The 27352-nt window shown below is 43.9% G+C and overlaps 3 protein-coding genes across 7 annotated transcripts in view; 1 reads left to right on the top strand and 2 right to left on the bottom strand.

The window, feature by feature from the left end:
- dtx2 (deltex 2, E3 ubiquitin ligase) overlaps window positions 1-6833 on the bottom strand; it is a 44356-nt gene extending 37523 nt beyond the window's left edge. The window contains exon 1 of one of the 2 annotated variants that reach the window (XM_085964287.1): window positions 6356-6833. In XM_085964287.1, the coding sequence (XP_085820413.1) occupies window positions 6356-6686 (331 nt within the window). In that variant the 5' untranslated portion in view covers window positions 6687-6833. The remainder of the gene's footprint in view (window positions 1-6355) is intronic. The other variant, XM_085964288.1, reaches the window with a different exon arrangement.
- A 7045-nt stretch (window positions 6834-13878) lies between these two features.
- On the bottom strand, window positions 13879-23324 carry alkbh4 (alkB homolog 4, lysine demthylase). Its single transcript, XM_085964289.1, has 3 exons — window positions 23086-23324; window positions 20202-20396; window positions 13879-15453 (listed from the first exon to the last, which is right to left on the bottom strand). Exons 1-3 carry the CDS (start codon window positions 23194-23196, stop codon window positions 14785-14787), a joined length of 975 nt encoding a protein of 324 aa, XP_085820415.1. The 5' UTR covers window positions 23197-23324; the 3' UTR covers window positions 13879-14784.
- lrwd1 (leucine-rich repeats and WD repeat domain containing 1) overlaps window positions 19594-27352 on the top strand; it is a 63805-nt gene continuing 56046 nt past the window's right edge. The window contains exon 1 of one of the 4 annotated variants that reach the window (XM_085964283.1): window positions 19594-19801. In XM_085964283.1, coding sequence (XP_085820409.1) covers window positions 19793-19801 — 9 coding nt within the window. In that variant the 5' untranslated portion in view covers window positions 19594-19792. Of the gene's footprint in view, window positions 19802-23424; window positions 23579-27352 lie in introns of those variants that run through there. The other 3 variants (XM_085964285.1, XM_085964286.1, XM_085964284.1) reach the window with 3 other exon arrangements.

Below are 27352 nucleotides of genomic sequence, written 5' to 3'. Positions count from 1 at the left end.
ATTGGATTTTTCTCCTCGGTGTGTGTGGGTAATTAAGTGAATTATTTTGAGAAATTCTGGATTATCGACCGATCAATACGACATTGCAACAAACTTGATTTTCACCCGAAGGAACTCGCTCACGAGTGCATGATAAATGTATTCATTTTCATTTGTCTCGTGTCCTAACTTATCTTTTTCCAACTCAATTTCTGGGCAGTTTCATAAATTCACTTTTAAACTTTTACTGGAAACATGATGCCACTGAGCACAAGAAGTGATTTCCATGAAAGATTTCATAAAACAAAGGGAATTTATCCTTACTCAGATGGAGCATTATAAAATACTGTTACTGTGCTATTACAGGGCTGCCAAATTCCACTTGCCAGCTATCCTGGTATGAATTTCTTCCCAGCTTTAGTGTGGCTGTAAAGCAAAGTAGCTCTCCCACTTGTGGGCAACATTATTGTGTTAATCCCTCCCTCTTCAATGCACGGCATCTTGCTTTATCCTGCATCTCATCTTTTGCTGCAGATTTGGCTGCTAGCTTCTGCTCAGTCCAAAACAAGTAGGGCTGCCTCTCCTACCCCTCCTATTTGCCTCTTCCTCCTTCCACACCTCCCCCTCCTTTCCCCAGCCTCCTCTCGCACATTGATTCCATTATCGCCCACCACCTAACCCTACTTGATCTCAAAAATTCAAATTGGTCTTGACGACTCGTGTAAACACGGGAGATGAACCAGATCCTTGTTATTTTGAGCAATGAGCGTTTATATAGCACTTTACCTCGTTGGTCAGAAATGTTCCAAAGTACTTTGCATACAATTAATTGCTTTGAAATGCAGACTAATGTTAAGTGGGTGCATACATTGGTGCACGTGGCAACTATTTTGCACACAATGATGCACAAAGAGCAAAGTTGAAGGTCCAGTTATACTATTTTTGGTACTGTTTGAGGGAGGGATGTTAGTCAGGACATCAGGAGAGCCCCCTGCTCCTCTTCAAATAGTGGCATGGGATCTTTAACATCCATCTGAACAACCAGAACAGGTAGGCAGGGCTTTGGTTTAGTCTCTCATTCCAGTAACGGCACCTCCAATGAGCAGCCGCTCAATATTACACTGAAGCGCCGGCTTCAATTTGGTGCTCAGGTCCTGGTGTTAGGCTCGAATCCACAACCTTCTGACTTCTACCAACTTACATTAGATCCTTTAGAAACAAATTGTTTTGCTGTACAATCACAAGACATTCCGATCTCGTGTCTAAAGTGCACAAGTATAGTGTCATGTGGAATTTAATTTATTGCAGCTGCAGAAAATCCTACAAGTCAGCTGTGCTGAATTAACAACACATCCTTGTGCTGATAGTTTACATCATTGCATAGGATCATTTTAGACTTCAATATCGGAGGTTCAGAAACAATGGTACTATTATTTTGTTGATAGTGTGTTTAGCCATACACAGGTGGATGTGCAGCTACGAGTGATAAGTGCCTCAGATACCTTACAGCACTGCTGCTAATGTTTGGGCTGTACAGCAAATATATCAAACAAACTGCAAGTGTCCTGAAGCAGGGCCTGCAACATTCGAGTTTCTTTTCTCTTTGCTAACATCGTCACCACCCCCATGTTTCCAGCATTTTCTGCTCTTCTTTCAGGTTTCCAGAACGTCAGATGAAATTTAATGTGGAGAAATGCGAGGCAATACATTTTGAAAAAAATCAGAGGCACTCTAAAAACTTAAATGGCAAAACTTTACAGAGATCTAGGGGTTCAGATACACAAAGTTGGAAAAAAAATACAAGATCTCAGGCTTGATAAAAAGGGGCATAGAGAGCAACATGAATTTGGACGCTAAGCCAGGAAGAGATTAGAAGAGGGTGACAGACTTCGCTGGAGAGATGGGTTCCGAGGAGTATTTAAAGGGGGAGAAGCAGAAATGTCTAGGAAAGGAAGCCCAGAGAGTAGAACCAAGGATGCTGAAGGCTCTCGCACCAATGAAGAAATGAAAGGAAGGGGGTGTAGATGGAAGCTCAGACTCAGAGGAAAGGAATGTTCAACGGGGGTTTACAGGGCTGAAGAAACCCGCAGAGGTCAGGTGGAGAAGACCATGGAAGGATTTATAGTTCAAAAGGTTGAGGATTTTAAACTTAATGCAAAGAATGAAAGCGAAGAGATAATGTTCACCTATACAAATCATTAGGTAGACCACGGCTTCCTGTTTTTGAGTGCCCCCAACTTTAGGAAGGGCATCAAGGCCATAGGAAGAAATACAGAAGAGACTTGCTAAGATGTGATCAGGGATGAGAAGCTTTGGTTATCAGAGACTAGAGGAAATGAGATCAAAAATAATTTTGATTCCTATCAAATTTCCATGAGAGGTTTTGAGATGGTAAATCGGGAGCTATCATCATTGGTGAGTCAGTAACTAGAGGACATAAAATTTATGATAATCGCCAAAAGAACAAAGGGAGAAGTTAGGAATGTTTTCTTGTTAGGACATGAAATCCCCTACTAGGAACAGCTTGGTGCTGGAGGCTGGAATACAGCCAATTTCAGGCTCTGAAATTGCCCCATTAACCACCATGACTCACCTCTTACAAATGAGATGAGTCATGGCGGTTAATGGGGCAATTTCAGAGCCTAAAATTGGCTGTATTCCAGCACCAAGCTTATGGGCCAATTCCAGGGAGCCCAAAAACAGCTGCTTTCCAAGAATAGGCGCTGTAAGAGCTGATGTCCATGCAAAAAGTGGAGTTGGCATATTACCAATGTCTAAACTATGTTGGGAACATAAATAGCTCAATTGGTTTCAGGAGAAAGAGACAAGCCACAGCTCCCATAATCTACAATATAGGCTCCAGCAATCGATGGTTAGCAGATACTGAACTCCTGCATGGCGGAGTTCCAGAGGCTGAATTTGTCCTCCACAAGTTCCAGCAGTGATTTTTGATTGGGTTTACTGGATTGGTAGCTAATCATCTCCAGTAACTCCTACATTCCTGCCAAAAACAGTTTCAGCACCCTTTATAGAACCAGCAGCCCAGTCAGTGTCAACTTGGTTTAGTGGGTAGCATTTTCACTTCTCAAATCAGAAAGCTTTGGGTTCAAGCCCCAACAGCAGGACTTGAGCACATAATCTAGACTGACAATTTGGTGTAGTACCGAGAGAGTATGGCATGGGCAGAGGTGCTGTGTTTCAATTAAGACCTTAAACAGAGGCCTTGTCTTCCCTCTTGAAGAGCAGGGGAATTCTCCTGGAGTCCTAGCCAATATTTATCCTTGGGACACCTCCAAAAAGTAATCAACAGGCCATTCAGCTCATTGCTGTTTGTGGGACTATGTGCAAATTTGCTGCCGTGTTTGCCAACAAAAATGACTACATGCCAAAAGTAATTTGTTGGCTGCAAAGCACACAGGATGTCCTGAGGACATGAAAGGCGTTATAAAAATTCAAGTTCTTTCTTGCAATCTACAGGAAACTTTGTGCTATCCGGCACCGACGGGACCGAGCTGTTGCCATCCCATCAAAACTGCCGGATTTTGAGCTCCGTATCTGGCAACAAACCCTGTTGCTTAACAGCTTCTAAACAGTCGGCCGTACCTTGCAAGCGTCTGAGGCTTAGCAACAGCTTCAGCGAGACCTTGCAGAGCCTGACTGGTGAAAAAAAAGCAACGAAAAGAAAAAAAACCTAACGAAACGGCTCCGGATTTTTGCCGGTGGCTCGAGCATTCCGGACAGTTAACCTCCGGATAAACCAAAGTTTCCTGTAACACCTCAGTAAAGCAGACCTAATCCATTAACACAATCTGTTCATTATTTCACATCTGATAAGTATATTGTTACTGTCAACCTTGCTGATCTTATTATTTAAAGTGAAAAGAAACCTAAATCATTAGAAGTTTTAAAAAAAACATACACAGCTCAGGTAAAATGTCAAATAAAGCTGAACTTTTAAAACTACAAAATTTATTTTGATATAAAATGGAGGAAAGTTAAGACGATTGTATTTGGTTTTTCTCATCCCTCCCTGAAACAACCTGCTTGCATAAAGTTCTGTAATTCTGAGATTGTCCTTTTGTGCCTCCTGGTTTAATGGGTAAGCCAAATAATCTGTCACCTGCCTGATTCCAATATTGATATAAAGCTATATAAAAAATGCCTAAACATCGAAACATTGCAGTTCCAGCACGATATACGCAACTACTGTGCCCGTTTGCTGCAGGAAGCACTCCACTTTCTCAACAGCCAGCCTTAAAGTAGAGCACACCTTCAGTTGCCTGAGTCATGTACAGTCAACTGAATAAAGTTCCACTGGGGAGGAGCCAATGACAGTACATCTTGACTCCATTTAGCCTTATATTTTGTGAAGACAGCTTTGTGAAAACAAATCTCGATATCAAGTGTTTGATTAATTCCTTCACGTCGTTTTGCTGATTATAGATCTAAAGTTATCCATTTACAAATATTGGGTCTTATTTTTGACCAGAGAAAGCATGTATTTCTCAAGTCGATTTCACTTGCGTCTCTTCTGACCTGAAAACCCCCTGAAAATAAGAAGCATCATTGTGATACTATTTTAGCAGGTTAAAAGATTTCCACAGCGTCACAATATCTCAGAACATCAAAACCCAAGGCCATGAAGTGGTGAGGACCTGACTTCCTGCTCTCAGTTGCAATTCTATAGGGAAGCATCAAACACAGTACTCCAAATAGGGAGAGGGATCAAAGGGAAATCCCTATAAACGGCACTACCACCAAGGCAAAAATCAGGAGAAATAATTAGTTTCTTACACCTGTTAAATATCCATTTTAGAATAGATTCTTCTTCTTCTTCTTCTTCTTAGGCAGTCCCTCGGAACCAAGGATGACTTGCTTCCAAATTAAAAATGAGTTCTCAGGTGACTGATGAGCCCAATGCGGAACCTATAGTCTGTCACAGGTGGGGCAGACGGTGGTTGAAGGGGCGGGTAGGTGGGGTGCTTGGGTTGATGTGCGCTCCTTCCGCTTGCTCCCGACAAAGAGACTCGAGGTGTTCGGCGCCTTCCTCCGGATGCTTCTCCTCCACTTTGTGCGGTCTTGGGCCAGGGATTCCCAGGATTTAGAATAGATACTCCAAATGAACAGTGGTGCCGTGGAAGACTTTTAACCTCAAAAAGTAGCAACACTAATGTTTAGTTGTTTCTTTGGACAGTCAGGTGAAATGAGCTTCGAACAAACACATACATACTTTTGGGTTGAAAATGAAATACCGTTTCCAATACAAAAACCTCGGGTTTAAATCAGCGTAGCAATTTTGGAAAGGAGGAAATCAAATATTTTAAGATTTGCACCTGGAGTAAATATTTAGTTACAGATAATGAACCATTAATAGAGAACAATAACAAAAAAAAGTGCTTTGATTATAATGGAATGTTAATGGTAGGTATGTTATGGATAGTAATGAATGTTGTGCCAATGAATATAGAAACATAGAAGATAGGAGCAGGAGTAGGCCATTCGGCCCCTCAAACCTGCTCCGCCATTCAATGAGATCATGGCTGATCATCCAAATTCAGTACCCAGTCCCTGCCTTCTCCCCATATCCCTTTAGCCTTAAGAAATATATCTAACTCCTTCTTGAATATATTTAATGAATTGGCCTCCACTGCCTTCTGTGGTAGAGAATTCCACAGGTTCACCACTCTCTGGGTGAAGTAATTCCTCCTCATCTCTGTCCTAAATGGCTTACTCCTTATCCTTAGACTGTGACCCCTGGTTCTGGACTCCCCCACCATCGGGAACAACCTTCCTGCATCTAGTCTGAAACTTATAAAATTCTAACAGGACTAGACAATGAGATCCCCTCTCATTCTTCTAAACTCCAGCGAGTACAAGCCCAATCGACCCAATCTCTCCTCATACGTCATTCCTGCCATCCCAGGTATCAGTCTGGTGAATCTTCGCTGCACTCTCTCCATGGCAAGAACATCCTTCCTCAGATAAGGCGACCAAAACAGCACACAATACTCAAGGTGTGGTCTCACCAAGGCCCGGTACAACTGCAGCAAGACATCCTTGTTCCTGTACTCAAACCCTCTCACTACGAAGGCCAACATACCATTTGCCTTCTTAACCGCCTGCTGCACCTGCATGCTTACCTTCAGTGACAGGTGCACAAGGACACCCAGGTCTGTTGCACTTCCCCTTCTCCCAATCTATTGCCATTCAGATAATAATCTGCCTTTCTGTTTTTGCCACCAAAGTGGATAACCTCGCATTTATCCACATTATACTGCATCTGCCACACATCTGCCCAATCACCCAACCTGTGTCGTCTGCAAAGTTGGAGATATTACATCTAGGATACCATTGGTGGGCGAGTGACTGTCCCTACCTGTGTCCTGGCGGAACTGGGTGAGTGTGGGGATGTCGATGATGTACGACGCCAGCCAGGGGTCGGCCATGCCCAGCGAGATGCTGCTGGTTCCTTTGGCGGCCGCCGCCGCTCCGTACGGCTGCTGGAGGCTGCGCTCGACGAGCTCGCTCACCCGGCTGCTGTAGGGCCTCCAGCGGCCCGTCTCGTCTTCCCATTCCCACACGGCAACCAGCGGCCCCAGGCCTCCCTGAGCGACGGCAACCGCGCTGAGCAAAGGCGCTGTGGGGTAACTTGAGGAACCGGAGCCACCGCCAGCTGCCCCTCCGCTTCCGTGAGCCGAGGCTTCCATGTCCTTCTCTCCGCCCGGGGCAAATGGTGAAGAGGAAAACAACAAGCGCCGATAACTTTCGGCTGGCAGCTCCTCCCTCAGTGTTTTCCCCGTCTCCAGGGTGTCACCGCACACGCTGCATTCTGGGAGGTGTAGTTCCTTCCGGCCAGCGTGGCCAGGGTCCCGATATCCGGTTTGCCAGCTCGCGAACTACAAATCCCATGAGGCGCCGCCGCTTCGGCCAGCACCCTCTGTTGACGGCTGGTGTCAGGTGCGAGGGGAACAGCCGAACCAAGAAACGAAACTTAGTGAGGAACTTTTTTTCGTTTTATTGTAACCGCGCGAAGATGATTTAACTGCGCAAGGCATTTAAACCAGTCTAGGGGAGAAAAATGAGCAATGCAAATCTGAAAAGAGAAAATGCATACCAGGTCATAGATGAAGAAGCGAGCTGCCTGGCACTGTTGTATGTTTTAATTCATGCTCTTGTCAACGTTGTTTCGGAGCAGTATACTGAATCCAGGGACGTTTTGTTTCACAATCTAATAATTGTAACCAGTAGTTGATAGGAAATGTTGTGTTCTGAAGACAACGCTTATGGAAATCACTACAATAGTTGGATTAGGTGCTGAGTTCGTGAACGCGCAGACTAGTACAGGGGCGAGCAGAGAGATCCTAACAAAATTAAACGTTGGTCCAATCATGAACAAAAGAGCTGAATTTCAGTGGCTAGGTGAGAGTGACTGCCCTTGACATCAAATTGAAGTCAAGGGGAATCGGGGAAAACTCTGCACTGGCTGGAGTCATACCTAGCACAAAGGAAGATGTCTGCTGTTGTTGGAGCCCAATCATCTCAGCCCCAGGACATTGCTGCAGGAGTTCCTCAGGGCAGTGTCCTAAGCCCAACCATCTTCAGCTGCTTCATCAATGACCTTCCCTTCATCATAAGGTCAGAATTGAGGGTGCTCACTGCTAAGTACACAGCGTTCAGTTCCTCAGATAATGAGGTAGTCCGTGCCCGCATACAGCAAGACTTGGATGACATTCAAGCTTGGGCTGCTAAGCGGCAAGTAACATTCGCACCACACAGGTGCCAATAAGAAAGTCTAACCACCGCCCCTTGACATTCAACGGCATTACCATTGTTGAATCCTCCACCATCAACATCCTGGGGATCACCATTGACCAGCAACTTAACTGGTAACTTAACTTAAATAATGTGGCTACAAGAGCAGGTTAGAGGCTAGGTATTCTGCAGTGTCTCACCTACTTGCTCCCCAAAGCCTTTCCACCATCTACAAGGCACAAGTCAGCAGTGTGATGGAATACTCTCCACTGGCCTGGATGAGTGCAGCTCCAACAACACCCAAGAAGCTCGACACCATCCAGGACAAAGCAGCCCGCTTGATTGGCACCCCATCCACCACCTTAAACATTCACTCCCTCCACCACTGGCTGCAGTGTGTACCATCTACAAGATGCACTGCAGCAACTCGCCAAGGCTTCTTTGACAGCACCTCCCAAACCCATGACCTCTACCACCTAGAAGGACAAGGGCAGCAAGCGCATGGGAACACCACCACCTCCCAAGTTCCCCTCCAAGTCACTCGCCATCCTGACTTGGAAATATATCACCGTTCCTTCAGCGTTGCTGGATCAAAATCCTGGAACTCCCTAACAGCACTGTGGGAGTACCTTCACCATACAGACTACAGTGGTTCAAGAAGGAAGCTCACCATCACCTTCTCGGGCATTTAGGGGCGGGCAATAAATGCTGGCTTTGTCAGCGATGCCCACATCCCATGAATGAATAAAAAAAGTAAATGGATGTAGGTTCATAGTCTTGCAGGAAATGTGGATTGGTGAAGGGGAGCGACCAAGTGACAGGCGTTATAAATGTGCAGCGTAATAAACAATTCCCAATTTGGGGTGAAATCACTGCGGTATTATTGTGGTGCAAACAGGCTTCTGGGTTTTTTAAAAAGAGAAGTCAAGTTTCTCTGGGAAACGGGTTAATGTTTTATCTACGTGTATTCTGTTGCAGGTTTGCAGTAGGTTATGTCCCTCCACCTCATCTTTCTAAAGTGGTACTCTGTTTATCCAAACAGCTCAATTTTACACCATCATTCAAGCATTACTGGAGCCATATAAATTTCAGAGATCTTCATACTGGTCCACGTTGCATTATAAATTTATTTTTAATGTCACTTTTGTCCCTGCTGTTGTTTATAAATTTAGTACAGTACTGGGGAAGTTACTGCAATATCAGAGGTGCAGTCTTTCAGCTGGGACGTTAGAAGACTTGCATTTATATAGCGCCTTTCACAACCACAGGACGTCCCAAAGCGCTTTACAGCTACTGAAGTACCTTTCAAGTGTAGTCACTATTGTAATGTAGGAAATGCGGCAGCCAATTTTTTTTTTTTTTTTTTTTTTTAAAAACACAGTAAGGTACCACATACAGAATGTGATAATGACCAGATAATCTGTTTTGTTAGCGACATTGAGGGGAAAATATTGGTCAGGACACCGGGAGAACTCCCCTGCTCTTCGAATAGTGCCATGGGGTCTTTTACATCCACCCGAGAGGGCAGACGGGGCCTCAGTTTAACATCTCATCCGAAAGACGGCATCTCCGACAGTGCAGCTCTCCCTCAGCGCTGCACTGGAGTGTCAGCCGAGGTTATGTGCTCAAGAATCTGGATTGGGATTTGGACCCACAAACTTCTGATTTAGAGGCAAGGTTGCTACCAACTGAGCCACGGCTAACGCAGGCCAAAGCCTTGTCTGCCCCCTCAGGTGGATTATAAAGATCCCATGGCACTACTCGAAGAGCAGGAAAGTTCTCCCGGTGTCCTGTCCAACATTTACCCTCAATCAGCACCACTAAAAACAGATTCACTTGTCATTCATCTCATTGTTGTTTGTGGGATCTTGCTGGGTGCAATTTAGCTGCCACATTTACCTACACAAGTGACTGCATGTCAAAAAGTATTAATTGGATGTAAAGTGATTTGTGATGTCCTGTGAACGTAAATAACTCAATATAAATGCAAGTTCTTTTATGTATCAAAGTATATAAAAATTTCATGGGGAAAGAAAATCCGTTTTATATTAGATATTCTCCAATGTGCTAATGATCTTTTCTATGCTCCTTCCCTCTCTCCAGGAATAAAATTCTGTGACCTTCATGTCAAGAAAAACTTAGAATTACTTTGTAGTTTAAAATTTATTTTTCCTTGCTAATAGAAAGCAAATCAACCTTTCTACTTTTCACACTTCAGTACCTATTTTAATGAGTCTTGGGTGAAAATTTCCCAATGGTGTGGTCAGTGGTGGCCACAGGCAGAGGCTGCAGAGTGCTCAACTAGAAGAGGGTGGTTTGGGCAAGTAACTGGCTGAGGCACAGCTGAGCTATCAAGGAAAAAAAATTAACTTGGCTCAGACAGAGGCCCGAGGAGCTCAAAGAAATTTGCATTCGGCCAGATAGTGAACAGAGAATGGGCTGAGGGATTCAAAAAATTCAATGGCGGGGAGGCAGAGAGCAGCCCAAGAATGGAGAAAGAATAGTTGGGGGGGGAGGGAAATAAAGGTATCAACATTTAATAAATAAACATTAAAATGTTAAAGAACTGAAAAGTACCTGTTATCTTAAACAAAGTAAAACCAATATGGCTATGAATGGAGCTTCAGGAAGTAAAGCTCTGCAGAGGTACCTCAAAGCTAGAGCCCACAACTGCACACACATGCTGTTTTTTTGGAACTATATAAAAGAGTAGGCGTTAATGTGACACGGGTGATTTAGGGGGTGATTTTCATTCAGAAGTCGGGAAGGAGGCGGGACTACAACTTTTGGGATTGTAGTCCCGCCTCCATCGTGATGCAGCCAATCCACGCAATTTTAACTTGATTGACCTTGTTGAGCCCGCCCAGCGGGCTCAGCAGGCTAATTAAGGGCCACCCAGCAACAGGTGACGTCACAGACTGAAATTTCATCTGTCAAAACGTTTTGACAGATGAAATATCAGTGTTTCACAGCTGTTTGAAGCTGTCAAACACTGAGTCTTACTTCTAACCTGAGTCCTTCTACACAGACTCAGTTAGAAATCTCACCGGCACAGAAAGCTGCAGGCTGTCACTTTTGACAGATCGCAGCCATTCTGCTTTCTGTGCCGGTTAGATGATGGACTCCCGAAACCTAGAGGAAAGCAGGCTGAATAGGTAACTACAGGTAAATTAAACTTCTTTACACACTTTAGACACACTTACCTTTGCACTCATGGACCCATCACTCACCTGAACACCGACATCTCGACCCCTCCAAGTCCTTCAACCTGACGGCCCAACTCCTCCAGCTTGGCGTGGTTTGGAGCCATCGGGAATCCCACACTTCAAGCTTTAAAATAGGGATTAGGCTAAAAACTGCCTGTAATTGGCACTAATCCCTTCCTGCCTCGGGTAGGCGGGTCCCAGTGTGGGGCGGGTACCCGACTTCTTTGAAACTTACATGGAGGCGGGTTGGGGGCGGGACCCCCGAATTCGGGACTTTAACCCCCCCCCGCACACCTCCAATCCCGACTCCACGGGTCAATGAAAATCGACTCCATAAAGTCCATTCACAGTGTCACCTACAGGCTGCTCGTTTCTCAAAATTCCCCCACAATTGAGATGTACCATGTTTCCTGTGTTCTCAGGCAGGCCACAACCTGATGGAGTGTAGTGCTGAATCTCATTGGAGAGGAATCAATATTGTCACTGTATATTTGGGGGTTGGAGGTTAATAACAGGAAGGAGGGTGAAGTTTAAAGATTTTTGAATCAAATGTCAGAAAAGCCAAATATAATTAATTTAAATGCATAGAAACTGAAAATTCTGGAAACACTCAGCACGTTGGGCTGCATCTGTGGAGAAAGAAACATCGGGTTAACTTTTTAGGTCAATGACCTTTGGTCAGAACTCAAAGTTGTTACAGATGTACAGCTTTTAAGCAGGTACTAAGCCAGGGAATAGAGGCAGGAAAAGAAAAAGAGGTCTGTGATTGGGTGGAGGACAAGGGATGATGACAGTGCAAGGCAAAAGGAGGTAATAATGAGAAATTAAACAAAAGATCGGTCCTGAGGATGTGTGAATGGTTACAGCAGAATAGCAGAGGGGGAAGGAAGCATGGAATATCTGGCTCCCGTGGCCCAGGAACGCGGCGGAAGAAAGGCAGGCAAGACCCCAGGGGTGCGGACCATCCCGTGCGTCGTATACTGATAGGGAATCGCTACTCCAAGTATCAGCCCACACCTTCCCCATTCCGTTTCTCCAGTGCACCCATTCGATATTACCAACACCTGCTGTGGGAAAGAATATGGGAGCGGTGGTTACAGTCGAAAGTTGTTAAAAGTCAATGTTAAAGCTAGAAGGCTGTAAAGTGCCTAGTAGAAAGATGAGGTGCTGTTCCTCGAGCTTACGTTGAATTTCATTGGAACAGTGTAGGAGGCCAAGGACAGAGAGGCCAGAGTGGGAGAGGGTCAAAAAGTTAAAGTGGCAAGTGACCGGAAGCTCAGGGTCACACTTGCGGACAGAACAGAGGTGTTCAGCAAAGCGATCACCCAATCTGAATTTGGTTTGCCCAATATCGGGGAAACCACATTGAGAGCTGCAAAATTCAGTTTACTAAGTTGGACGAAGTACAAGTAAAACTGTCTCACCTGCAAGGATTGTTTGGGGCTCTGGACGGTGGCAAAGGAGGCAGTGAAAGAGCAGATTCCTTCGCTTGCATGGGAAGGTGTTGAGGGAAGGAAAACAGGTGTTGAGGGTGATGGAGGAGTGGACCAGGGTGTCACAGAGGGAACTGAATGGGAGTGGTGTTTGGTGGCAGAACCGTGCATGAAGTGGCGGATAATGTGGAGTCAAATGTGGAAACTGGCGGGTTTGAACGTGAGGACAAGAGGGACCGTATTATATGGGAGGGAGGAGAAAGGGCGAGGGCAGAAGTGTGAGAAATGGGATGGACACGGTCAAGGGCCCGCTCTAGCCGTGCGGGGTGGTGGGAATCCTGGTTGAAGAAAAAGACATTTTGGAAACTCTGGTGTGGCAGGTGGCACCGTTTGATGTGATGGAGATGGAGAAACTTTCATCATTTAATCATCTTGTGTCCTCCACCCAAAGATCTCCTTTTTTCCCCCTGGCTCTGTACCTACTTGAAAGTGATTCATTTGTAACATCTCCCAGTTCTGATGAAAGATCATCAACCTGAAACGTTAATCCTATGTTTCTCTTTCAACAGATGCTACCTCATTCACTGAATGTTCCCAGCATTTTGTTTGTATTTTAGATTTCCAGCATCTCCAGTATTTTGCTTTTTTCATTGCAATGCATCCTTAATTGTATTAGCTATTAGGAATTTAAGAGCTTTAGTTTGCTGCAATGAACATATGCAGAGAAATGTAACTTTTTTGCATCTAGTGTAAGCATCAAGCACCCCCAGGTCAGGTACAGCACAGGTTGGAAAAAAGTTCCCCAAATGCTATGGAGAGGCAATACTCACCCCAATCTAGGCTGAACCCAAACCCAAGTATCTTGGTGGCATAGTTTCTACCAGAAGAATAGTGAGAAATTATTGAAGCTAACATATGAATGGTTATGACAATTAAGAATTTCAAGTTGGCCATGGTCAAAGGAATACAATATCACTTAGAACGGATGATAGGACAATATAATCCCGAGAGAGTGGAGCTCATGTTTCTGTTTCTTCTGCTGGGGCAGATCCTGTTCAATCATATTCCAGTCAGCAACTTTCCCTACTGTAGAATCTTCCAAACCAATTACAGAGGTGGGATTGGGAATACAGACAGGAACATTTGAAATAAATAGATTAAATGGGGAAGAATGTTGAATTTTAAAATATTGACTTTGCCCATGAGATCATATGAACCAGTACTCACTTCTCATCTCCCCCATTTATTCGACCACACTGTTATAAATGGCATTAGGTTGTGCAGCCTGTCAATCTTAGCTAAAACCATTTCCATCGTTATTTATTTTGAAGTAATTTTAGTCACATACCTATCCTGTAATACTGAAAATGAAAATAGATGCAAAGTATCTATTTAGCTCAGTAATTTCCATATCTTCATAAATAACCTGACCTGACATTTTTTTATAAAAAATTGCTGATTTATTCCAGCACAGAAATAAGTCTTTCAAGAATTGAACAAAAGTAACAGAAAATTAAAAAAATGTAATTTCATGTAGTTCCAATATTAAAACTAGATATAAACTTGATAAAATGTCACTTTCATTGTCCCATTCCAAACTAGCTGATATTTTACAAAATTGAGGTACGTATGCAGCAAACTAGTTTCAAATTCAAAATTACTTTAAACTTAAGCTCATTCGGTAACAGAATTTCCAAAACACTAACTTTAATCACTCTGGCATAACATCCAAAAGTCACATTTGAGCACACAGTTCATTTACAATATATTAAAATGTATTTAAATCAGAATCGAAATATCTAAAATTAAAACAGATAAACCATCACTACCATGGTGGAGGAAACCAGAACCAGTTTATGAGGAAGCAATTTGATGGTTGGAATATTTGAATTGTATGCTCAGTTCACTAATTAAAAATAGGCTGAGTCTTCTCACAGCAGGTCAATACCCACACTCAGAACACCACTTATTTGCAGTAAATTTGGATAGAGTTGATCCTGGACTCTGAGCATACTTAATTTATCACTTTCCTCACTAAAAACAGCCTTGTTATGGCTCATGTGCACAATGCATAGGTGGACAACATCCATGGCATTAATTTGATCCCGTAATTTTCCCCAAAACGAGAGTTCCTGATTTTGGTGTGATTATGGGGGCAAGATCTGGAGTGGAGCAGCTGTTTCCCAAATGGGGCAGCTTGAAAAGTCAGAAGAAGAATCTCACTACTCTTGTAGATCTTCCATCAGACATTTGTAAAGCTGCAAAGGGCTGGAGGCAGACCATTGCATCCTTTTTTAACCAGGCCAGAGCATAGGGAGATGGGATAAAGTAACTTAAATACCATGCTTTTTGTAGATATCCCAAAGCTGGGTTTATAATGGAGATCATGTGCTTAATGCTTCAGAGCAGTAATTTTACACAGTAACACCCTGAAAACTCAGTGCTATATCCAAGAGCTCTTTCCCCAGTGCCTCTTGTTTCCCTCCGTGGCTGAACTCTTCCGATAGCTCCCTAAAGGTACTGCATATCCGCCTTGACTTGATGTCTTGCCTGTAAATGCCGTGTTTCCATTTATAGCGTGCATCCCCATACAAAGCAATTAAAGATCTCCTTGGCATATGGATGGCTACCTCTACATCCTTGAAAGGGACTGGCCTTTGACCTGTGTCACTAGTCGTTTCCACATTGCAGTTGCCTGCGCAATGAGTATTCTCTCCATGGAAATTAAAAATGCTCCCTGAATTACCAGTTGCTGGATCATATGACTGTGCATTGCACACCATTTCAGTATGGTGTAGCTGGATGAAATCCTCCGAGTCACAAGACATTGATAATATGGTTTCAGACAGCAGATTCACGCTGACAAGACGCTCGCCCCACAACCACCAGTCATCGAAGTGTGAGTCAATGGCAGAGCCTTGTTCTGGTCTGTAATCCAGGTTACACTGCTCCACAGGAAGGAAGTCTTTCAGCACAGGGTGTTGCATCATTCGGTCTATGAGCAGATGGCTGAAGCATGGCAGGCCACTGAAACATCCCACTTTCAACTTGTGCTTTTTAAAATTCACCTTTGGACCATAGTCCTGTATGTTGACAAAGACACAGATGAGTAATATTGGACTAAAAAAAGACCCATGAAAATTAACTACAGTATTTTATACCATTGTGGATGAAATAGCAGTGAAAATAAAAAAGCCAATTTTCACAGGCGTAACATCACAAGGACAAAATATAAAGCAGCTTTACTTGATACTCGAGATTAAAAATGCTATTTTTTTCCCCCAAATGAAATGCACCAAGTATCGTAGATCAAATTTATATGGAGGAAGTGCTGCAATGTTGAAAGTGCCGTCTTTTGGATGAGACATTAAACCGAGATCCCCATCTACCCTCTCAGGTGGATGTAAGAGAACCAATGGTAATATTCAGAGAGCAGGAGAGTTCTCCCAGTGGGCCAACATGTAGCACTCAACCAACATTACTAAAAATGAGACTGTCTAGTCATTAATTACTGTTTGTCAGATCTTGCTGTGCACAAATTGGCTCCCTCATTTCCCTATACAGGACTCTCTCGTTTAAACAGCACCTAAATATACGGAATTCTCTATACCGGCAAAATTCAGACTCCGAAAATAAAACGTCAATAACCGGCAATGTTGCCGAGTCCGAGTCTCCTGCGGTACCGAGTTAGTCAGTGGGGGTAGTTCTCCAAACTGCCACTACTCGGCTTCTTGGCGCTGTCGGAAGTCCGAATACCTCAATAACAGGAGTCTGACTCTCCCGCGGTGTAGGCGAGTACCCAATTACTGTATACTGCACATTTCTTGATTTTTAAATTTTTGTTTGTTAAAAATAGCCTCGGTAGATAACCCTCTCTGTCATCCGGAATTTTTAATCAACCGGCACCATCCCGGTCCCGTCAGTGCCGGATACCAAAGAGTTTCCTGTATTACAATAGTGACTACACTTCAAAAAGTATTTAATTGGCTGTGAAGTGGTTTGGAATGGCCTGAGGATGTGATAGGTGCTATATTAAATCAAAGGAAGAGACTTGTAATGTTGCCAAAAAGAGTAGTAAGCCTGAGGATTGGGAGGATTTCAGAATTCAGCAAAGGAGGATCAAGGAATTGATAGAGAAAATAGAATATGAGAGTAAACTAGCGAGAGACATAAAAACAGACTGTAAAAGCTTCTATAGGTATGTAAAAAGGAAAAGATTAGCGAGAGTAAATGTGGGTCCTTTACAGGCTGAGACAGGAGAAATTATAATGGGAAAAGGGAAATGGCAGAGAAATTAAACAAATACTTTGTGTCGGTCTTCACGGAAGAAGATGCAAAAAGCCTCCCGGAAATAGTGGAGAACCAAGGGTCTAGCGAGAATGAGGAACTGAAAGAAATTAGTATTAGTAAAAAAATAGTACTGGAGAAATTAATGGGACTGAAATCCGATAAATCCCCAGACCTGATGGCCTACATCCTAGGGTTCTGAAAGAGGTGGCTATAGAGATAGTGGATGCATTGGTTGTCATCTTCCAAAATTCCATAGATTCTAGAATGGTTCCCGCAGATTGAAAGGTAGCAAATATAACCCCACTATTTAAGAAAGGAGGGAGAGAGAAAACAAGGAACTACAGACCAGTTAGCCTGACGTCAGTAGTAGGGAAAATGCTAGAATCTATTATTAAAGACGTGGTAATAGGGCACTTAGAAAATAATAGGATTGGGCAGAGTCAACACGGATTTATGAAAGGGAAATCGTGTTTGATGAATCTGTAGAGTTTTTTGAGGTTGTAACTAGCAGAATAGATATGGGGGAACCAATGGATGTGGTGTATTTGGATTTTCAGAAGACATTTGATAAGGTGCCACACAAGAGGTTATTAAACAAAATTAGGGCTCATGGGATGGGGGTAATATACTAGCATGGATTGAGGATTGGTTAACGGACAGAAAACAGAGAGTAGGAATAAACGGGTAATTTTCAGGTTGACAGGCTGTAACTAATAGGGTACCGCAAGGATCAGTGTTTGGGCCTCAGCTATTCACAATGATACAAAGCTAGGTGGGAATGTAAGTTGTGAGGAGGATGCAAAGAGGCTTCAAGGGGATATAAACAGGCTAAGTGAGTGGGCAAGAACATGACAAATGGAATATAATGTGGAGAAATGTGGTTATCTACTTTGGTAGGAAAAATAGAAAAGCAGAGTATTTGTTAAATGGTGAGAGACTGGGAAATGTTGGTGTTCAGAGGGACCTGGGTGTTCTTGTACACGAATCACTGAAAGTTCACATGCAGATACAGCAAGCAATCAGGAAAGCAAATGGTATGTTGGCCTTTATTACAAGAGGATTTGAGTATAAAAGAGTAAAGAAATCTTACTGCAATTATATAGGGCCCTGGTGAGACCACACCTGGAGTATTGTGTACAGTTTTGGTCTCCTTACCTAAGGAAGGATATACTTGCCATAGAGGGAGTGCAACGAAGATTCACCAGACTGATTCCTGGGATGGGGGGATTGTCCTATGAGGAGAGATTGAGTAAACTAGGCCTATATTCTCTAGAGTTTAGAAGAATGAGAGGTGATCTCATTGAAACATACAAAATTCTTACAGGGCTTGACAGGGTAGATGCAGGGAGGATGTTTCCCCTGCTTGGGAGTCTAGAATCAGGGTCACAGTCTCAGAATAAGGGGTCGGCCATTTAGGACTGAGATGAGAAGAAATTTCTTCACTCAGAGGATGGTGAATCTTTGGAATTCTCTACCCCAGAGGGCTGTGGAGGCTCAGTCATTGAGTATATTCAAGACAGAGATCGAGAGATTTTCAGATATTAAGGGAATCGAGGGATATGACGAAAGTGCAGGAAAGTGGAGTTGAGGTAGATGATCAGTCATGATCTTATTGAATGGCGGAGCAGGCTCGAGGGGCCAAATGACCTATTCCTGCTCCTATTTCTTATGTTCTTAAAAGCAGATTTATATATATAAATTTCAGATTATGGCAAGCATCATGATACGACAAACACTTCAACTCGCAAAACTGACCACAAATTCCTTCATTTCCCTCATTATCTGGTGAGCCGCACTCACTGACATTTATTAGACCACAATGCCAGCCATGGTCCACTCATCGGCTCCTGTTAAAAATCCAATTTCCCATGAAAGTTTACTTAGAATTTGTTCTAATAAGAAATTCAAATATTCTTTTCTGCAAACTGATCCCAGAATGGAAATATACAGACGCCAATTCCCCTCACCTCCCCTTTTAGCATTCCGAAGGGACCGCTCCCTCCGCGACACCCTGGTCCACTCTTCAATCACCCCCAACAGCCCTTCTCCTTCACCTGACACCTTCCTGTGCAAGCGCAGGAGATGCAACACATGCCCTTTTACCTCCTCCCTTCCCACTGTCCAGGGCCCCAAACACCCCTTCCAGGTGAAACAGCGATTTACTTGTACTTCTTGCAATTTAATATACTGTATTCGCTGCTCACGATGCGGTCTCCTCTACATTGGGGAGACCAAACGCAGATTGGGCGACCGCTTTGTGGAACACCTCCGTTCAGTCCGTAAGGGTGACCCTGAGCTTCCGGTCGCCTGTCACTTTAATTCTCCACTTCACTCCCACTCTGACCTCTGTCCTCGGCCTCTTGCACTGTTCCAATGAAGCTCAACGTAAGCTCGAGGAACAGCACCTCATCTTTCGATTAGGCACTTTACAGCCTGCCGGACTCAACATAGAGTTCAACAATTTCAGGTAATAATCCCTGCCCCCATTTTTCATGCAGTATGATTTTGCCATTCCCATTTGCAACATTTTCACATGTTCTTTCAATTCCTTCCTCCCCTCCTAACCACCCCCCCACTGTCTCTGCACCTGCTTAATATGTTACATTTCCAGCTTTTTCCAGTTCTGATGAAGGGTCCCAGACCTGAAACGTTAACCCTGTTTCTCTCTCCACGGATGCTGCCTGGCCTGCTGAGTATTTCCAGCATTTTCTGTTGTTATTCCAATGTGATATCAGGCAGTAACACCAAGGGATTTAAATGACATCCAAAATAAATGGAATGTCAACAACAATTTATATCGTGCCTTTAACATAATAAAATGTCCCAAGGTGCTTCAAAGGCGTGTTATCAAACAAAAAAACATATGACACCAACCACATAAGGAGACGTTAGGGCAGATGACCAAAAGCTTTGGTTAATGATAAACACCACAGTGGTGTTTGCTTGTAGCTGCCTACCTCAGTAAGTCCTTCAACTCAATTAATTGTTTGAACAAAAATGGTCAGCAAAAAGAAGTGAAAACTCAATGGCGTGCTTCCAGTTAGCTGGTGTGGTGTTCATCGTCATGTCCCATGAGATTCTGAGGATACCACGGAACAAAGGATAGCGAACTTCCAAACCAAGAAACTTGGAATGATCAGTGTAAGTATGAATGCATGTTTTTAATTCCAATTTTGGTGATTTTATTTTGAAAAAATAGTGGCTGGTTACTTTAGAATCCCAAATTTAATTTGTATTAGAAAAGCCTTTGTAAGGCAACAGCACATAGCTTATCATGTATTTGGTACTGTTACCTATTAGTTCTGACAATGTAACTGAGATGTAATGCATTAGCACCACAATACGTTGTTCCACAAAGTGACAGAAAGTGCGTTTGTGCCAGACTCTGTCAAACAGGAAGGAGCTGAAATAATATTAATGGTTATTGCCTCTAGGCACTCATAATATAACAAAAACTTAATATTCTGTCATTCCCATGAAAAAACAAGTGCTGTAAGGCTGCAATTGCAAATTGATCTTCTCTGTGACAGGAAAGCCTAACCTGTTTCTTGCGTCCCGATTGTGAGGGTTTCCACTCATTGCTGTCCATCAGGTTCACCAGCTTCGTTTCCTCCTCTTCAGTCACAAAATTGTCTGCTAAAAATACACCAGGAAATGGAAAAGTCCAGCCGCTCAGACTCGAGGAGTCATCCCCCACTGCCAAGCCCGATGTGGGACGGTAAATGAAGTGGTACTTCTGTGGAAAGAGTATTTGACAACAATGTGTTTCAATTCCTAATGTAACCTTCAGGCTCACTTTGATAAAATGACCATTTAGCACGCGAAAGCAGATTTATATATATAAAAATAAATGTCAGATTATTGTCATGATACGACAAACACTTCAACTCGCAAAACTGACCACAAATTCCTTCATTTCCCTCATTATCTGGTGAGCCTCACAGCAGGTAAGGGGTTAATTCATACACATGTAATAAAACACATCCGAGATAAGATTTTGATTTGTTGGTACAAAGGAAAAGAAAAAAAGTCTAAATTCAAGAAGTTGAGATACTGTGGAACAAGATATAGTGTACAGCCATGATGCTGAAAATGCTGTGTCCATGTCTCAGCTGTTTTGTAGTACTGTATGGAGGTGCTTATCAGAGGCCAAATACCTGGGATGGTGTGCTATGTTGGGAAAATACCAAGATGGAGAGAGCTATTAAAATAAATTGCAAAAATATTGTGGAAAATTAAAATATATATTGCATTGTAGTATTGCAAGGCACTTAAAGGAGGGGCATGTCTCGTTGCTCATAATAGAACTGATAATACTGTATTACCATTTCACCACCAATCTACAATATGTTTTAAAGTGAATGACAAGTGGAGTAAGCACTGCTACTACCGAAGCAGAACAGACATTCTGAATTTAGGTAGTACTGTATGAGGGCACAGTTGCCATTTGTTCCATATGAACTAGAACTTTCTTCAGTTCAACATCTGCAAGACTGAATTGTGACAACTATTAACATTGCTACTGAGACTATTATAAATTATTATGGTGGTTAATGGTGTTACTGTTGGTACTGTTCCTCTAACCGGGATGTCGGCTCCCATTAGAATTTTACCTTCGGCACCAATTCCACTCCCTCCCCAACTGCTTGCTCACAATGAACCTGACACTGAACATCGGTGACCTGAGCTATGCTTCAAACATCACATCTAATACATTGCCAAGACCACCCGAATCCACTTCTAGAACAACTCCCACCCATCTCATCCTCAAAATTGCTGGAACAATTGTCCTTGCCTTTGTTACATCAAGGTTTGATTTCTTACTGGCCTCCACAGCTACACCATACACAAAAAACAATCCCTCCTGTAGTCTGCAGCCCATACCCTATTCTACAGTTTAGATTTCTGTACCCCCAGTGTGTCAATCTCAAGATCCACATACTCTTCAAATCCCTCCGTGGCCGCACTCCAATCTTGTCCAGTCCTATGTCCCAGCACCTCCTCCCTTACCCCTTTCCCTTGCATCAAAAACCTCCCCAAAACTTACCACCAGTGCTTTCATACTCCTTAACTTGACTCCTTCTTGGTACCTACCACTCCGTGGAAAATTTTGTTGTATGGTAGGTCTTGTTCAATGCAAGTTGGACTCATAACTTTCTAAGTAGCATTTGGTACAGTGGCAGAGATAGGAGGTTAAAACTGTATGAAACTGGCCTCAAAATGGTTAGAGCCAAATATGATTGATTTGCATGACCTCACCTCCCTTGTGCTCTTTAATTCCTTACTCATCCATACAAAAGTTCTCATCCTGCCTGGAGATAAATGTAAATTGTATATACACATATATAAAATGCAGCAAGGGTACACACCCAAAGCATCACACCCTGTCTTTTTTTTTCCAGATGCTGAGTGACCTGCTGGGTATTTCCAGATTTTTATAGTTCACTTTTTTCCCTTTTTGCTTGAAGCCCCAGCATTGATAACATTTCCATTACAGTGAGGAACAGGTTGCAGAATGCAGCCATTATAAATCCTGGGTCCTGAAGCAGTCTCTGTAAATCTGTTTACTGCTAAATCATGAATCTTTTCCCTCCATTTTCTACATTGAAAACCGATGTGCTTGATCGAAATTCAGTCACCTCCCCTAACCTGCTGCGGTTGTCCAGTCTGCACCTCTATTCTTTGTGAATGGTTTACTGGGTTACAGATCCTATACGAGTGTACTCTTTTGGTGCACACTATAAACTGTAACTAAAAAACCATGAATGAAAACTTAACTTAAATTGAAATTTGGTTGGCCGGGGTGATGATGCACTCCAGTCCCCGCGGTGCCCACCGGTCACGGAAGGCCTCGAGCATGCCGGCGGACACCACGTGCTCCATCTCCAGGGCCACCTGGGCGCGAACATGACTGCGGAAGAGGCAGGCAGGCAGTCGGGCCGAAAGACCCCCTCAATCGCCCGCTGCCTGGACCAGTTAATGGCTACTTTGCCAGGCCCAGGAGCAGTCCAATGAGGTCCTCCGATCTCCCCGCTCCGCACCAGGTGACCAAAGATCAGGAACGCGGGGCTGAAGTGCAGCCAAATATCGACGAGCAGCCCCTTCAAATAATGGAATAGGCGCTGCAACCTCTCCCACTCTATGTAAACGTGGAACACGGACTCCTCCAGGCCGCGGAAAAGGCAGGCGGCCTGGGAGCCTATACAAGTGTAAAGGGTGCAGACCCGCGCCACCTTTCAGCTGCTGACTGATTTCCAACATTTTCTAATTTCAGACTCCCAACATTGCAGGGTTTATATTAATGTTGCTGTTCAGATTGCTTTGAGGGATTCACCACAACTCTGGCCGCTCTCTCCGAGCCGGTCCTGTCTCACTGGCCAGAGGCCAATGTTTGGCTCATTCTTTTCACTCCTGCAGCCTCTTACCCGCTGTAACTTGGGTGACGCTTCACCCGGGCGCCTGGCCCGCTCACACCTCAGACACGAACGGATCCCTTTGCAGCCGCAGCTTGGCTGCGCAGCACTCTCTGCGGCCATGGTCACCACCCCTCCTCCCCGCTACTAACAGCCACCGCCAGCCTGTACCGAGAAGGCGGCCATCACACTGCCCCCGGGCTTCCACTTCCGGAAAGCGCGCCAACATCGGCCGCCGGCCCTCGAGCGAGGCGCGTGCGCACACCGACCACCGGCCCGCCAGCAGCCTGAGCGAGGCGCGTGCGCACACCGACCACCGGCCCGCCAGCAGCCTGAGCGAGGCGCGCGCACCAACCGCCGGCCCTCGAGCGTCAGGCGCGAGCACGCTTTCCGCGGGAACCTTCGTAACTCGGCGCCAAACAGTGGTTGAAAAAAAAAGGTGGGCCGCAAACTCTGCAGGCCGGCAGTGAGGATCGGCCAAGTACTCAGTGTTGATTCTGTGCAAGTTAGTGATGACACGTCTCTTCCGTCGATCAGTCAGCCAGATGCGGGCGGTGGAGTGTTGTTAAGACCAGCTCGGTTTCTGTGACAACCACTTTGCGGCGACAGTGTTGTGTCCACAGCAAGCGTGGCTCATTTCACCTGGTGCTGGGGATAATATCGCCCGAGGGATAGATAGCCCACGGCCTGCTGAGTATTTCCAGCATTTTCTGTTGTTATTTCAGATTTCCAGCATCCGCAGTATTTTGCTATTATGATAGATAGCCCACGGTCGGTCCAACACCCGGCCACAAGTTTCGACCAAGTTACCTCGCCGCTTCTCTCAACTCCTTTAAGACGCTGCTTAAAACCACCTCTTTGACCAAGCTTTTGGCAACCTATCCTGATATCTCCTGTGGTTCGGTGTCAATGTTTTTATTAATACCGCTCTTGTTAAGCGCCTTGGGATGTTTTGCTACGTTAAGGGCGCTCTATAAATATAAGTTATTGTTTTGCAAGATCTACACCGGTTCAGATGCAACTTTGCAGTTGTGTCTGTGCATCTTGCCTGATGCAGGGAGAGCTCTGCTTTGCACTACATGTCGGTATTTTTATGCTTATGTCAGCCATTTAAAGAAAGAACTTGCATTTATATAGCGCCTTTCAGGACTTTTTTATTTGTTCATGGGATGTGGGCGTTGCTGGCAAGGCCAGCATTTATTGCATATCTCTAATTGCCCTTGAGAAGGTGGTGGTGAGCTGCTGCCTTGTACAACCAAGTGGCTTGCTGGGCCATTTCAGAGGGCCCATTGCTGTAGGCCAGACCGGGTAAGGACGGCAGATTTCCTTCCCTAAAGGACATTAGTGAACCAGATGGGTTTTTATGACAATCCGATAGTTTAATGGTCACTATTACTGATATTAGCTTTTTATTCCAGATTTATTTAATTAACTGAATTTAAATTCCCCAGCTGACGTGGTGGGATTTGAACTCTGATTTCCGGATCATTACTCCAGGCCTCTGGACATTATTGAATAAGAAAGAGAGGCTTGCATTCCTAGAATGCCTTTAACAACCACCTGACATCCCAAAGTGCTTTACAGCCAATGAAGTACTTTTGTAGTGTAGTCACTGTTGTAATGTAGGAAACGCAGCAGCCAATTTACACACAGCAAGCTCCCACAAACAGCAATGTGATGATGACCAGATAATCTGTTTTAGTGATGTTGGTTGAGGGATAAATATTGGCCCAGGACACCGGGGAGAACTCCCTCTACTCTTCTTTGAAATAGTGCCTTGGGATTTTTTACGTCCACCTGAGAGGGCAGATGGGACCTCGACTTAATACCTCATCTGACAGACGACAGCTCCAACAGTGCAGCACTCCCTCAGTATTGCACTGGCATTGTCAGCGTGGATTTTGTGTTCAAGTCTCTGGAGTGGGACTTGAACCACACTGTCCCCTAACTCAGGCGAGAATGCTACCCACTGAACCACAGCGGTCAGCTTTTACCTTTTTTATTATTAACTTATTCAACAACAACAACTGTGGCACCTTTAACGTAGTAAAACACCCCAAGGCGCTTACTAAGAGCGTTATCAATACATATTTTTGACACTGAGCCACAGAAGGAGATATTGGGCTAGATGACCAAAAGCTTAGTCAAAGAGGTAGGTTTTAAGGATCCTCTTTGAAAGAGAGGTTTAGGGAAGGAATTCCAGAGCTTAGGGCTTAGGCAGCTGAAAGCACGGCTGCCAATGGTGGAGCGATTAAAATAGGGAATACGCAAGATGCCAGAATTGGAGGAGCGCAGAGATCGCAAAAGCTTATCGGGCTGGAGGAGGCAAGAGAGATAGGGAGGGGCGAGGCCTAGAGGGATTTTAAAATTGAGGCGTTGTCGGACCGGGAGCCAGTGTAGGTCAGCAAGCGCAGGAATGACGGGTGAACCAGACTTGGTGCGACTTAAGATACGGGCAGCATAGTTTGGAATGATCACAAGTTTATGTTGGATGGAAGATTAAATTCAATAAATAATTCAACATTAAACACATTTACAACATCGACTGGTGTTGTAGTGCCTCTCTGTAGCAAGGAAACAAACTCTCCCCTTATCTTAATAATACCTTATTATGGTGTTAACACTTCGCAAAATAAAAAAGATTTTATTTGGTCATTGAGTTGAACCTGTCCTCAGATGCTTACATAGTCACATTTTGTTCCTATTATATAAAGTCACATGATAATTAAGTTGTTTCAGCTCCCAAAAATGTAAATGATCAATAATTTGGAATTAAGCCTTGTAAATAAAACAAGTGGGTATTTAGTGCCAAAAATTCAAACAATCCAAATTAAACAATCTCTGATTAAGAGGAGTAGACTGTATCAGCGTGGCAGACATGCAATCAGCCAGACAATTGTATTACATATAAAAGACTTAACTTTTAGGAGTTACCTATAACTAGAAAAGAGGGTGTATGATGCATGTCCGGTGAATTCTTCAAGGGAGAACCAGACCAAATGCAATAAGTTGAGAGGGGAGGTGAAGATGAAAATAAGATTGGCAAAGAGAGAATATGAGAGTAGAATGGCGGTTAACATAAAAGGGAACCCAAAAATCTTCTACTGGCATGTAAACAGTAAGCGGGTAGTAAGAGGCGGGGTGGGGCCTATTATGGACAAAGAAGGTGATGTGTGCTTCGAGGCGCAGGGCAATGCTAGAAAACTCAATGAGTACTTTGTATCGGTGTTTACTAAGGAAGTGGATGCTGACAAAATATCGGTAGAAGTGGAAAAGGTAGGAGCAATGGAAGGGATGAAACTTGATAGACAGGATGTACTAGAAAGGCTGGGTATGCTTAGAGTGGACAAGTCGCCTGGTCCAGATGGTTTGCTTTCCAGGTTGCTAAGGGAATTGGAGGAGGAGATAGCGGAAGGGCTTGCCATAATTTTCCAATCTTCCCTAGATGCAGGGAAGGTGCCTGAGGATTGGAAAGTGGCAAATGTGACACCATTGTTCAAGAAAGTGTGTAAGGACAATTCTAGTAACTACAGGCCGGTCAGTTTAACATCAGTGGAGGGTAAAGTTTTAGAAACAATAATCAAGGAAAAGATTAACGGGCATTTGGAGAGATTTGAGCTAATTGAGGAGAGCCAACACAGGTTTGTAAAAGGAAGATCGTGTTTGACTAATCTAATTGAATTTTTTGATGAAGTAACAGAGGATTGATGAAGGGAATGCAATGGATGTTGTCTACATGGATTTTCGGAATGCATTTGACAAAGTACCACATAGAAGGCTGGTTAACAAAATTGAGGCTCATGGAATAGGTGGGTCAGTGGCAGCTTGGATAAGGAATTGGCTTAAGGATAGAAAACAGCGAGTTGTGGTAAATGGCTGTTTTTCAGACTGGAGGGCGGTAGACAGTGGTGTTCCCCAAGGGTCAGTGCTGGGGGCCACTGCTTTTTTAAAAACATATATATATATAAATGACCTAGATATTGGAATACAGAGTAGAATTTCTAAATTTGCCGATGACACCAAACTTGGGGGTGTGGCAAACAATGTTGATATTAATTGACTGCAACAGGACATAGAAAGGCTAGCAGAATGGGCAGACAAGTGGCAGATGAAATTTAATACAGAGAAGTGTGAGGTGATGCATTTTGGCAGAAGAAACAGGGAGAGGCAATGTACACTTAATGGCACTGTTTTAAAGAGTGTGCAGGGACAGAGGGACCTGGGAGTTAATGTGTGTGGTAAACCACTGTTGTTAGTATTGTTGTTCACCACTGTTGTT

Source organism: Somniosus microcephalus, chromosome 22 (assembly GCF_052327205.1).
Source record: "Somniosus microcephalus isolate GS21.2 chromosome 22, FLI_Smic_1.0, whole genome shotgun sequence".
Classification (NCBI taxonomy): Eukaryota; Metazoa; Chordata; class Chondrichthyes; order Squaliformes; family Somniosidae; genus Somniosus; species Somniosus microcephalus.
The sequence above is the reverse complement of the archived record's forward strand: the minus strand, read 5'-3'. Positions and strand labels throughout refer to the sequence as shown.

What these genes read in the sequence shown, in the direction of transcription:
- alkbh4 (XM_085964289.1), bottom strand. Translation starts at nt 23,196, where the DNA reads ATGGCCGCAGAGAGTGCTGCGCAGCCAAGCTGCGGCTGCAAAGGGATC. An exon ending in CGTCACCCAAGTTACAGCGG is followed by an intron (nt 20,397 to 23,085) that starts GTAAGAGGCTGC and finishes CTCTTTCCACAG; the next exon opens with AAGTACCACTTCATTTACCG. An exon ending in AATCGGGACGCAAGAAACAG is followed by an intron (nt 15,454 to 20,201) that starts GTTAGGCTTTCC and finishes GTCAACATACAG; the next exon opens with GACTATGGTCCAAAGGTGAA.